Genomic DNA, 14,187 nt, shown 5'->3' with positions numbered 1-14,187 from the left:
CCACACGAAGCGAGCTGGAATTGTACCAGGGACCCTAACCACCGGAGGTGAACACTCAACCACTGAGCCACCGCGCTCCGAGTCTAATAGGAGGGACACGGCCAGTGCAATTAAAGCCACTGGCCCTAGTATAAGTAATTGAAAATTTAATTTCGAGGCAGGTCTAAATTACCACGTTTCTCTCGCATGATTATTCTTGACACCTACCAATCACCAAGAGTATCTTCGGTGGCGAGTCAATGGGGCAGGGGGGATTTTCTGTCTCAGATACAGTGCGTGTAACATAGACATGCAAGTGAGAGGAAGATTTCAGAAAGTGTTAGGGACCCACATCTGGCATTCTAGAGTAGAGGCAATAAGCAATGCAGCTCGCTCACCTCTGATCTTTATTTAGTACAATATGGCTTGTGGCTCGTACATTCGTGATGTCGTCAATTTTACCGCTTGACATTATGTGGACACTTCACGAAACCGAACTTGCAACACGATAAGATGTGCCTCTATACCCAAAATTCTGTTTTCAGTGTACGTTTTCTAACCTGATCTGCTACGATTCCTAACCTAAGCACTATCGAGCATTTGTAGGATATGATGGAATAGTTTGTGACTGAAATACGAGCTACTACAATGACTATCGTCAAACATAGGTAATTGCTCATGCATATGATGTTCTGCTGAAAGTGTAATCGATCTACGTAATACCAGGCTGTACAGATTATGTGATGTAAGTGCATTCCTTTTATTCCTTTATAGCATTTTTATATACATCACTGTAAAATGTATATATTTATTTGAAGCATAAGTAACCTAATGTCTCATTCTCACCTTCAATTCTTCAGTTTCATCTCCAGTTCTAAAGAAGTTGACCAGATTATCTAAAAAAAAAAAAAAAAAAAAAAAAAAAAAAAAGAAAGAAAAGAAAAGTATAAAAGAATTAGCATCAAAGTCTCAAGCTAAATCCAAATCAAATAATGTTCACTCTGTATGTGGAAAATATGTTTTGTGCGTATATGTATGTGTTACATATGTGTTACAATTGTTTCCTGCATTAATTTTCATATGGAACTTGTTGCTTTAAATACGACCCAAACCATTAAATATAAATATATATAGTGAAGACGGTAAGTTCGTACAATATTTCTTATTTATGAATTTAAACCTATTGTGATGATTTAATTCAATTGTAAAACTGTATTGTTTCAATTTAATTTGAAAATAGAATGGCTGTAACCATGTTTAAGTTTGAATATTAATATTTGTAAACAATACATTTTTAGCCGCCCAATAACCTATGCAGTGTATGTATTTACCATGGTACGATTTAGTTACTACAACTACAATCATTGTGCTCATAGATGGAGCACAAAGATAATGTTTTAATATTTAGTTGATGTGTGGCTCATTGACAATCAATGGGCCTAAGGTTTAGGCGGAGGAACTTGTAAATAATAATAAGAAGAATAAACGTGTTGCCTTAAAGTTGCTTCTTATTATTGCTGAGGTAATGTTTTCCATTAATAACAGTACTCCATGAAGAATATTTTAAATTACTGATAATATACTAACATGCAAACAGATCTATAAGCTTACATCTCTCTTGTCGTTCCCTTATGTGCGAATCATAGCTCAGTTCCTCCATGGTCGCTCTGCTTATATTCAGATCAATAATGCAAAATCTCCAACCTTTGTACTACTGGCCGGTGTATCGCAGGGCTCAGTTCTATCCCCACTTCTGTATCTCCTATATGTCGCTGATATGCCTCAACCACAGCCTCCTGTTCATATTCTCCAATTTGCAGATGACACCGCTTACCTAGCACTTGGCTCTTCTGTAGACCGAATTAACAGCATACTTCAACCTGCGTTGGACGACCTTGTCGGATGGTGCCTCAAATGGAAACTTAAATTAAATCCTCTAAAAACGCAAATGACATTGTTTGCCCGTAATAAACACAAATATTGCCCAACACGAAATCCCGAGCGCCTAAGTATTACACTTCTGGACACACGTCTTCCGCTCCACGATACTCTCAAATATCTTGGTGTCACATTTGATAAACATTTAACATGGAACGCCCATCTTCGTCTTTTGGACGCCAACATCCGCCATCGCCTCAATCTCCTACGACACCTAAAGGGCACAACGTGGGGACTTAACGCCAAACTGTTACTATACACATATAAAGTGTTTGTCCGCCCTGCGATCACCCATGGTCATCTCGCCTGGCTATCAGCGACATCCAAATTTTATGACCGCATCAAACTCCTTGAACGACAAGCATTACGAATTGCGTATTCTCTCCCTCAACAGACGCCAACAAGGGAGGTATACCGCCGAACCACCATGCCCACTATCCTCCCACATCTTCGCCGCTTACGCACCCGCTATATCTTTACTCGTATTGCCCATGCACATCCTATTATTGACGAACTGCTGCAACAAACGCCTGCGGTACACAAATATGCCTATCCACCAATAGATCATCTGTTAGCCATATATGAACAGGACCATTTACCTGCGCAATACAACCCGCATCGTCGTATCTACACCCAAAATGTACATATCCATCGTCCGTGATAACCACCTGGCCTCCTACATCGCTTAATATCTCACTCCTTACTGATCATTAGCTGACTTTCAACTTCAACTCACATTTAGATGACCCTTTCTGTTTCACGCCATTTCATAACAGCCTGCAACTTTCTAACTTTCTCATCATCAACAGTCGTTATATATCTCTGGCCATAGAGAAGGCATAACCTTTTGCGGCCCGCCCATCCCCGGATGGGAATGAAAGACGTGTGGGAAAAAAAAAACATATCATTCGATACATCCAATTACGTAGCAAATTGAGGATGGTTTAGGCAGTAAGCGTTTCATTACAACACTAAATCAAATTATTATATGAAATAGTTTGTGTTAATTTGGAGAATGGAAAAGTTGTGAATACCTTCTGTTATACGTTCCTTCTCCATGCATGCTTTGACAACTTCTTCTACTTTATCTTCTGTTGATTTATGTGCCTGAAATAAATAAATAAATATCATCAAATTGTGTTACTGCTTAATAGTCGTTCAACAAAAAAGTGCTACCTATGTTCTTTTCTTAATAACTTCGGTCGGATTGGACTATTACGAGTAAAGTTTTCAGTTTATTGCTTTGTCTACTCCAAGTAAAACTGTACGAAAATAGATCAAATTATTCTGATGTACTTGATTTTTTTTAAAAGAAAGTTTTGTTTCACATTATAAAATCATGATCCAGACTTCCAATTATAGGGGAACAATGTTACAACCAAAAGTTATAGGTTTATCAATTCTCATTTCAATATGTGAATGAAATAAGAGGGAAGATTAGGAGTATTATTCTTGAGATACGGAGCCTATGCCAAAGAACAATTTCTAGAGCCATCTCTAACAGTTCTTGTGCTATGAAAAATCAACACTAAAACCGTAAGCGACAGATTTTTACAACTTCCGGTATTAACTCCATATCTAAAAACCACTTCTCAGCGTTTACTACAGCTTTTGATCTATAAGGATCAAGATTGAAACCGGAAGTCCCAATAGATTTCAGAAGACTAATAAGGGCAGAGAAGTGGTCTATTCTTGATATGCTGAATTGATATAGGGAAAAAAAGCTTATCACTAGTTTTTGCTCTATTGCGATTAACGTTGAAACCGAAAATTGTCTATTTTTACCACTTCCGATTGAGATAAAGAGATAAGGTAAAGATGAAAGTTATTCTTATACCACTGAATGCAAATCAGGAAACTTATTTCCTGCTATTTCTTACCGTTCTTACTCCGATGTCTGCCGAAGATCGACGGACGTACAGACATAGGCATTCTATCAAATTCAATTTCTTGAAGACCGGGGAGTAATTGAGTCAAGGAATTGAGTCCAACTAAGAAACATTCATTTAGCAGTTACAATGCGCAGTAGCGCTATAAATTTGTCTTCAGTTTTGATTCGGTTCAGTTGTTCGTATAAAAGATTAGTGTTATAATTATTGTCAATTTATACAATAGTTGCCGCAAATGTGAATCTTTTCTTGGAAAGGTCATTTGCAATAAGCAATTTTTGTCTGATAAAAGGTTATGTAAACCGCAAATAAGGTGCCAAAGCTGTCTAAATGCATGCATTTACTGTCTTTTCACGTATTCTTGCTGCAATTCAAGGAACTATTTCTGGTTAGAGGGTCCTCATAAATCATATCACGCCAGCCGGACGAAATGACGGAGGCTAGGAAGAATTGTATTAAGTTATATTATCTCAATCGACTTTCTATGAAATCAAGATAGGTGGAACATGTGTCTTGGTACGTATTCTCTCAATCAGCTTGCCTCGGAGTACAGGACGATGAATCATGACAAAAAAGAAGAGAAACGAAAAACATCAAAAGAGAATTTGAGATGATTAGAGCGTCGGACTTCTGCAAAGAGTGTAGTTTTTCTCCAGGGCCAAAAGAGACGTGCCTACCCTTATTATAGCGCCATATATTAAGATACTGATTATAAGAAAAAAGTAATTAAAATGGAAACAGAGTTAATGACGAAAAGTTTCATTGCGTATCAGCAGCAAGATTGTAGGCACAAAAGGAGATGAGAGATTTATTTCTGTTATGCCAGGGATTATTAACTTCATTCCACCTCTATAATTGGATGGAGAACAGAAAAAGACGAAGACTAAAAGATATAGAGCTTTCCCAGTCTCTCCCCTCTTTTATCGCTGGCGGAGAAACAGATTTGATTAGCGATCAAGATCAAAGATCTCTCTCCAATAATTTTCAATAATGGAAGTAAAGGTGGTATAAATAACGCCGGAAGTCGCTCCTTTAACAATACGAAGAAAATAACTCTGTCACTGCTTTGCAGCCTCTGCCAAGTATGCCGCAATGCACAGAAATGGCAGTTCGTGGCATGGCATGGAAGAGTGAACACCAACTGGGAAGACGCCCTTAAGTTTAGTGTCTTCGCGGTATAGACTTGAATCGTCAACGACCGGACTTCAAATCGTGACGCCCTTCAACTTACTATTGAACTTTGTCGTTTGAGAAAATCCTTTGAAATCTAATAAATAAACTCGGATTTCTCTTCCAACACGAAATTAGAATAATCTGGTACTCATGCTTATGACTGCAACTGTATTACAAGATTTGCCGGCCCGACACTCCCAGTAATAATGAGTGAGTTCGTTCAGTGGTTTTAAACTGCATTATAATATTTTGCTTACATTTCGAGTTCGATCTTGCAACAGTGTTAAGTGGTGATGATCAGTTTTAACTTTCAGCCGACTGTTTATGATATAGGTGTTTGTTTTATGGCCATACATTATAAGGATATCCAGTTGCGGACACTGGTGGTATATCAATGTACGAGTTGAAGATCACGTAATCTTACTCTCAATTTATTATAAAACTAAAATTGTGAAACCTGGACTTCGGTCATTTCAAGAAAAAAAAAACTAAACTCTACTCATGATTCAATTCTTAAGAAGTATAGTTGTGTTGTCTGGGTAAAGATAATTGCAGATATCAGTGAAATGAGCCGCTGTACAGATTTGTTTATCTTTAGACCTCTGAGATATACACTTCATCCCAAAATAAGTAACTGACCTTCTCCTACGACCACTAATATCCACAATTGGAAACCAGAGAATTTGTCAATCCGATGACAGTACACTTGCAGCAGGCTTCACGCGAGTGGATCAACTGGAAGCGAAGACGAAGCAGGTTTCAGAACTGATAAAATTGATGAAGTCTTCCTACCCAAACTTCTGGTGCTTATACTGAACCCCACATATATAAGGATCGTCATCTCGAACATTTCTCTTGATGGAAACGATTTGGAATAAAAGATTCCAAACTTCAACATTAGTACGCTGCGAGCAATATGAGCGTGGAAAGCAAATCATATTTCGGAAGCGTTTTCACATGTGTAAGACAGAATATTTGCATTCTTCGGACACCATTTCATCGCCTTTCTCTGTCAAGTATCCGAGAGTTATTTTCTTGTTCGCAAAAGCAAATAACAAGATTGAAATTTTGTTGACCACCGCACAATGTCCACGAATTATAAACGTTGGACAGAGCAGCTTTTTAAACCAATGAAAAACTTCAGTCACCAAGAGGCTATGAAACATGTTCACAATATCAACCAGTTTACATGTACGACGACCGACAATAGAGTTGCTAGGAAAATTCTCGGGAAAAAATCAATTATATGGATAGAGAAACAAGACTATTTCGAAAATAAGAACAATCCGTAACGAAAAGTCCCAAGACTACCTGTGTCAAAAAAAAGCCACGGTGAATACTACCATCTTTACAACATAAATGACAGTTACTATCCCAGGATACAACTATGATAAGTCTGAGAAAATGTAATTGGATTTTCTGCCAAGTATGTAAACAATGGCATCATGAGATATGTGTAGGAGCTTTGGAGGGAAACAATTTGTGTATGGTAAATAGCTGTGAAGTGCATTTTTCTTGAAAAACATTTAAATTCTTTGTTCATAAGATTCAAGTTCTTCGTTTATTTAGTATTATGGTGATTTTGTTTTTTAATTTACCATTACGTAAGAAATTCTAATATAGAAAAGTCTGTAATTTATATATTTCATTTTGGATATTAAGGTGGATCACTAGGTGTTCTCGGTGCTATGCTAAATGCTGCTTGAATAGTGCTCCGTTGCCCAGATACTTGTCGAGTGTTTACTGATGCCAGATAATAAAGAAAGTAATCGGAATTCTGCTTGGATACTTACTGGAGAAATTAGTTTTTGACCCTTGCCGCAATTTACAGCTAAGTTTCGCTTCTTGAACTGCAACGCTAGAATCCAGGAGTTTTCTTATTGTGAGTGACTACCACAGTAAACGTACAAATTTGGCAACAACGCATTATGGCGTTTTGCGCAAGTTTCTTTTCAAAACCTATTTCCTTAACTGTAAAATAATATTTAAATAAAATGTGAAATATAGCACGAAAAATAGTCAACCAATATATTTATTTCGTAATAAGATCGTTACTTTAAAATACTTAACACACACAAATAAACATTTCATAAAACTGAGCATTTCTAATAAGATTAAACAGCAAGTGCCATCTTGTGAGCTTATTACGAAAAGGATATATCAATCAAGTCTTTTTTTTTTCTTTTATTTTGTTACCCTTTTACAATATTACAAAACAAAACCAAATGAATCAGAGTCTTGTGTTCTAGCTAAAACATAACTCTATCTTATAATACGATATTTATAACATGTAATGTTTCATTGCGCAGTAATTAATGGAATGAGCTAAAATACGTAGGGCCTTATGCATAGTCGTTTTGACGTCTGATTAACGTCATACTACGAGATTGACTAAGGGGTGGTTATCAAAATTGTATTCAGAGTCTCTGATTTGGACGTAGTATTTGACGAAGTTAATCTGATGTGGCTAATTAATCTAGATCAGAGGCTAATCTTTTATCCACGGTTTAGCGTGCGACACGACATTTCGTATTTCATGTGTTTTCATTTTTACCGACTGCGCATGCGCTGATCTACTTTTCCGTAGTTGCCACATTTATTTTTCTCACCCGATGCATTGGGGTGAAATAAGTTAATCATACCCAAATCATCTTTTTAGTTGTGCTCAAAGTAGACTCTGAATACCAAAACGTGCACTTTCCTTAGTAAAGAGTTAGTATGCTACTAACTAGTCTGTGACTAAAACTCGATTAACGAATTCTCTCTGAATACCGCCCGTACCGCGACGGTGGTGATCCTTTCTAAACTAATTCTATAACCAAACTTAAAGGCTGTGATATTCAATATATTTTTCAACTAAAATACTTATTTACATATCAAACGTTATGTTAAAATATTTGAAATATTTGTTTAAATATTGTTGCCTATATATTAATCTAAATCTTACTGTTATAATGTGTATTTTTCAATTAAAATATGTTAGAAGATTTTTTCTTCTCTGGATATGTTTTGTAATTTCTGAGATTTATACATTAGTATTTCGAAGCGAATAAAATATCATAATGATTTAACATTATATATGTAAAAATTCTAATTGACAAGAAAATAAAACTTATTAAAGAATACTTTAAATTTATTCTCAAAACCGTCTCTAAAATATTGTTCGTCTGGTTTTCATGTAGTACATATAGACCTAAGTATGTAATATTTTTTTAATGATAGGGAAAAAAAATACCTTATAGTAAACACTCAAATAGCTCTTTCAAAATCCGAAATAACCCTTTCAGAAAATCAAATAGTCCCATGGTTTTAGAAAGTTGTATTTTCTGCTGTTAAAACTCTAATGGGTTTTCTGAATATTGGTTTTATCGAATACCTCAATATCGAGATTCAAATCTATAATATACTATAATATGTTTTTTTACTAACATTTTGACGTCATATATAAAGTCATCTACATGTATTGTATTAGTTTACAGAAAATGTGATTTACTCTTACAGCTCACAGATGACGAGAAGACCCTAGCAGAAGTACTGTGCCGTAGGTATGGGCTCGCCCACTTTTCGCACGGGGGTTTCAAATGACACCACGGAATAGCACACAGATAACTACCCGGAGTAGCAGACGACATCTAAGTATAGACCACACCTCAAAAACCGAAAATGGACTTGACCCTGTCGTTGACCTTTCCCCGCTAACCCCTGTTTTAGGGTTCTTCTCGTCATCTGTGAGCAGTACTCTACTGAAGTAGCCTCGGTTTCTCCTACAGTATAGGATAGTTTAGAAGTTTGAAAGTGTATTGGGTATACTAAGCTTGAAGCAGTTGATGTGTGGAAATAAAGTTTTGATACTGAGACCTTGTATACAGTATTGTATCTTTGATTAAAGTAGCTTGTCAGGGGAGAAAATCTATAAATTGGCATGCTTATTAAAAGAGAAGTATCATATAAACTTAAGCAAACTAGATGAAAGAAATAATAAAATTTGGACGTATCACAATTGATTAGAATGGTATAATATTAAATGAAATCTTTCAGTTTTACGTCGCACAGATATGAATGGTATAATATAGTTAATAATGGGTGAACTTTATAGTATAATTAGAATAGTAAAAAGCTACTCAGAACTAGGTTTTATTTTTTTTAACTGTTTGTACTATAAGTATTGTATTTATTTTCCATGTTAAAGAAATGAATGAACGAGTCGTGAGTTAAGAGAAATAGAACGTGTTTGTCGCTGCATTATATTAGCAACACACACAGAGTCATCTTCTGTGTTGGTCCGACTCAGTAATAATGGGGTAAAACGAAGAAGCAAAGATCACTATGTTTCTTCGCCTTTTCCACTTATTTTTAAAGAACGGTTATAATAATAAATCACCAAATTTTGTTCAGAAGTAGGGGTCAGTCAGGGTAAGGTAGTATTAGACTAAAGAAATCGATTATCCTCAGCATCCTTAACGACTTTTTTTCCCTAAAAACTACGTCATAGACAACATTTCGAAGGCGATATTTTATCGTTGTGTGCTCGTTTATTAACGTTAGGGTTCCGCACGAGGCAAAACGAAACAGCATATTCATATCGAGATTCACAAGATACAGATCTTCCAAAAGAAGCAGTTACGTTTCTCGAAACGAGACATCACTTTTTGCACTTCTCTTCCTTTACGTGTATTTTTAAAGTGCGTGCTGCCCTAATATCTCGTTTCGCTCTGTCCTGAAAAGGAAAAAATGAAATGAAATTTTTGAGTTTTACGTCCCACGCTTATGCCAGTTAGGCTAAAGGAGACGGTGATGATGAGAGATGAATGAAATGGTGGAATGAACAGTGGGAGGAAACGGGAGAAAACCGAGAAAACCCACGCACACGGTGTTTGTTGTCCTGAAAAGGAATAGATACAAAGTGCACTTATAGTAACCCCCACCTAGCACAGGTTGATGCTTGCTCCTCGTACTTGTTTCCGTTGCCTAGTATAAGAGGCATTAGGAGATACGTAGTGGAAGAATTTTAATTTTCGAACATTTATTTCTGTAGTTGTGTTCCTCAGCTTTACCTGTGCAAAGTGTGAGTGTTGGCATGCGACAACAAACTGTAGATGGCAGTGGGGTGTCATTTCCACAAAGAAACGAGTTTAACTGTTGAAAATATTCGATTCCATACTCTTAGTCTGTATAAAGCAGCGTTTTGATTTGCTCAGAAATCACTCAAAAATAATATTAAAATTCTGTACAATGTGTGAGTCAATGCAATATAAAAACATACGAAGTTTTCTGTGTGTTTTGCTTATAATTCTGAAAAATCTTCTATGCATAATGCATTTCACTATATTACTCTACGTATTTTTCCAATTATATATTGATGATACAAGAAATATTTAAGAAAAATAGTTGTTTCTACAACATATAGGTCAAATTACTTATCCGTCTACAACTATTAACAGTACTTCTCCCAAACAAACTCAATTTAAGCTTTGATGAATAGATCTGGAAATAGAGTCGATAATGTCATACATACATAGACTATACAAGCACATACGCAAGAATTTATTTCGGGAGGGTTTCAAAGCTTTTGGAGTATCCATGTTCAATATGAAGATAAATTATATTAAAATTTGTAAAATAACCCCTAAAATTAGAATAAATGCAGAAAAGTACAATTCTGGACGCCTAAGGAAAACCTCCAGAAACCAGACCCACCCTTGCGAATGTCCTTTTATATCACAGCATGTCTCAGGAAAGTATTTTCATATTATCGTTCAAATAACTTGGACACAAGCTGCAAATGTGGCAACATTGTTTACATCATAGTCCTGTGTTCATTTTCTGTAATCATTTGTGTCTAGTTCGAGAGATTACATGAACTTTCTTTCATAATTTTTAATAAAATTTCAAAATATTGCAATTCATTACTTTTCCGCTTTTGTGAGTCTCTTCCTCAAATAGATTATCGTGTGCCTTATCTGCATTCTACCCCTCAAAGCGTAAGAACAAAGAACTCTCGTGATTATTCATAATTGCTCAAACAATCGTCGTACTGATACACATCTGTATGATCAGTGATTCATCGAATTATGTATATTCGAATCTAGCGATAGCGAATTTTCATCTTGGCGGAATCCTGCATGAGAGCTGTAATTATATAGGTTCGTTCTTAAGTCTCTTACCTTACGCTTACTCAAATGATCTAACAAATTCACTTACCGCAATAAGTCTTATAATTCTAGTAATTTCATTCTTCTAATTAATCATCCACTAACCTATGTGGCCTAGACCTACCATAAATTAATATGTGTCTGCTCCACAATTAAGTCACGAGTTACGCACACGATTAGTAGCAGCAGTATGGCAAGAGACGGCTATCGATTGTTTGGAGATAAGGGAAAGAACACAAATGTTTAATGTTTTCTCCCTTATCTCCAAACAATCGATATCCGTCTCTGAATTGAAAGCTTGATGTACTTATAATTGTTTTGAATTTTATAACAAATATGCAATTGTTAATATATGTACAACTCTTTGAAATCCAAAGATAGAAGTGTACAGGTATATGTGTAGAACGTAATATGTATATCAAGTAGAACATTCCGCCTTTCGAACTGTAAGCATTTCATGCAAATATTTTTTTAGAGCTCTTCATGCTATAACACTTAGAAATAGAATGAATATTTTATGAATACCCGTTATTGCAATTGACTTGAAGTCAATAAATTATTACGTGCAACATTACGCTATTGTTTTAATGTGCAATTTTATTCCCATCCAAAGATGGGAGGGCCGTTGATGATTACGCCTTCTCTGGGAACATGAGCATTTATTTATTGCTAGTATCATTGGGAGCTGGATATCAGGATTTATTTATACATTTATATACTTAGCTGGTTATGCATACAGAAGAAGGTGTCCTGAGCATGGTATACAATTTATATGATAAAATGAAGTACAGTAAGAGAACACAACGATATGTGATGTTAGTTTGGAGGATGGTGTTTATCTTTTGCTCTGAGGCTTTTTGCAGAGCGGGTTCAAACACTGAGAGCCCTGTCAGTTAGAAAACAAAGGAATTTATTGATGAAATTATATACAATGAATGAATAGATGGTGATAATATATATGACAACCGGGGTTATAATGAGCGGTGGCCTGAATGTTCATGGATAGCAAGAAGGTAATTTAACGGTGAATATCCCTCACATGGTGGAGCTGGAGTCTGATCAAAAAGTTCATGGAGAATCAGAATAGTGTCTGCTATGCGGCGTTGAATACAACGAAAGCGAAGACTGTACAGATGTAGTAAGAGTGTTGGTATAGATGTGCGACCAACACTTTTTATATTGGCGCCCGTGGTGGTAAGGAGTAAGCAATGTGTAAAACATGGCGTTCCAGAACTTGGAGCTAATCACAGAACAGAAATGAGGAGCAGATAAGCAGGCGACATGTCCTTTCATAAGAGCAAAACAACCAAAAACTTTATATGCATAAAGAATGGGTTTGGTGTTAAGACCCCAGTTGGTGTTAAGAACCTTTCAAACTCCGTACGCTAAGTGATACCAAGAAATATAAAGATACGTACATGTATGTGATCACTTAAAATCATTCACTCCTTCGTAGAGATCATCTATAAAATTATTGCTATATTTAAGAAGCTCAGGGAATCATAATGGTATGTCACATTTTCTAACTTTTGAGTATTCTGAGAAAGGTGATTCAACATTCCTATGCAATTCAGTATAATGGCGCATATCAAAGAAAATTTCTCTGCTATCTGAAGGTAATTTCCGGAATTAAGTTACCTACATACTATTGTATAATTCAATCCCAAACCGTTCCTCTTAATTACTATTTTACCGAAGGGGCAACTGCTATTATACTCGTCCGAGCCGTTCATTGAATTACAAAAGCCTCTAATGCTACTAGCAAAACATGCCACGTTAGGGTTGCTTTATTTCTTATCGCATTCTTCAATTACAAGAATAGGGTTCCCACCGGGATACTTCACTAAATTTGAAAAGACAACAGTTATGCGTAATGCGTAAGAAATAAATACCATAATTCTTTAAAATAATAAGTGAACACTTAACCAGAAGTGAGTAACAAAATAAATTATTCCTATCAATTAAGTATTGACTACTAAAAAGGTGGAATTTTAAAGTAACGCATGAATGATATTAACCTACGTTTCGGAGAACATTTGGTGTATGGTACCGAATAGATAATGTAAATCTAGAACTTTACCGGCAAAACTGGAACATATGCGAGCTCTACCAGCAACCTTTTTCTCGCAACATGCTTAATCCACTATAACATTTATTCAAGATATCACTACACTACTGGTGTAATGTCCCAGTTACCTGTGCCATCATGTCTTATCATGTCATTTCATGTATGGGCATATTGAAATCACTCGAACTCAGGCTTATTAACAAGAAAGATGCTCGCCGTGATTAATCTCAGTGTGGATTACTCGCATTCCTTCGAGCTCAGGCACGCTATCCTCAATGAAGCTAGTGTTGTTCCCCATGAGAAGAGAAATAAGGGATTTGTCCTCTCATCTTGTAAATTAACATATAACCCCCTGTGTCACAAGGAGTCCTCGGACCAGGCACATAGCCAAGGGGGGGGTCCGGACCCCCCTTCGAGACCAGAAATGAAAAAAATAAGGAAGGATGAAACAAAATTAAATGAGAAAAAGAAGGATCAGCGTTAAAAATAAACTAAAGGAAGCTTTTAGTTACTCTTTTTTTATGAGGTGATTTGTATTACTTGCAATGCATGGTGGCGTGGTAAGCGAGATATCGTGGAAAAGACAGGGAATTTGAAATTTCTAGAAAAGTTACGGAATTCTCAGAATTTCTGCTACTACTCAGGGAGATTTCAAGCTTCCGAAAGCATAATGCTTTTCGTCATCACATCATTGCAGTATCAAACATGTTATTTCAAAAACAATTTCCTACTGCTCCTTTAACCTGTCATTTGGAGCAGACAGTAGTTGACGGAATAATAAAAACAAAAGTTTATGTGCAAAGAATGTTCTATTAACATTTGATTCAACAGAGAAAAGAACGCAGATATTATAAAATATTTTATAAGCCATTATTGAGTATGTACTTTTTGTAATAGTGGATAGTGCGTACTTTTTATAATAGACCTATTTGAGGTCATAAGGAAAGGAAAATTGTTATGTTTGAATAAACAGAGGAAGGACGTAAAT

At 36.0% G+C, this 14,187-nt stretch overlaps 1 protein-coding gene across 2 annotated transcripts in view; it reads right to left on the bottom strand.

Moving 5' to 3' along the window:
• Positions 1-14,187, bottom strand: part of LOC145694163 (uncharacterized) — a 170,539-nt gene that overhangs the window by 20,441 nt on the left and 135,911 nt on the right. For both annotated transcript variants that reach the window (XM_081770281.1, XM_081770280.1), the window contains exons 2-3: positions 2,952-3,024; positions 826-875 (exon numbers count right to left, since the gene is read on the bottom strand). In XM_081770281.1, coding sequence (XP_081626407.1) covers positions 826-875; positions 2,952-2,976 — 75 coding nt within the window. In that variant the 5' untranslated portion in view covers positions 2,977-3,024. The remainder of the gene's footprint in view (positions 1-825; positions 876-2,951; positions 3,025-14,187) is intronic.

The sequence above is a fragment of the Thermobia domestica genome, chromosome 9 (genome assembly GCF_964235325.1).
Source record: "Thermobia domestica chromosome 9, izTheDome1.hap1.1, whole genome shotgun sequence".
NCBI classification, from domain to species: Eukaryota; Metazoa; Arthropoda; class Insecta; order Zygentoma; family Lepismatidae; genus Thermobia; species Thermobia domestica.
Note: the sequence above shows the minus strand (reverse complement) of the source record. Positions and strands in the feature narration are given on the sequence as shown.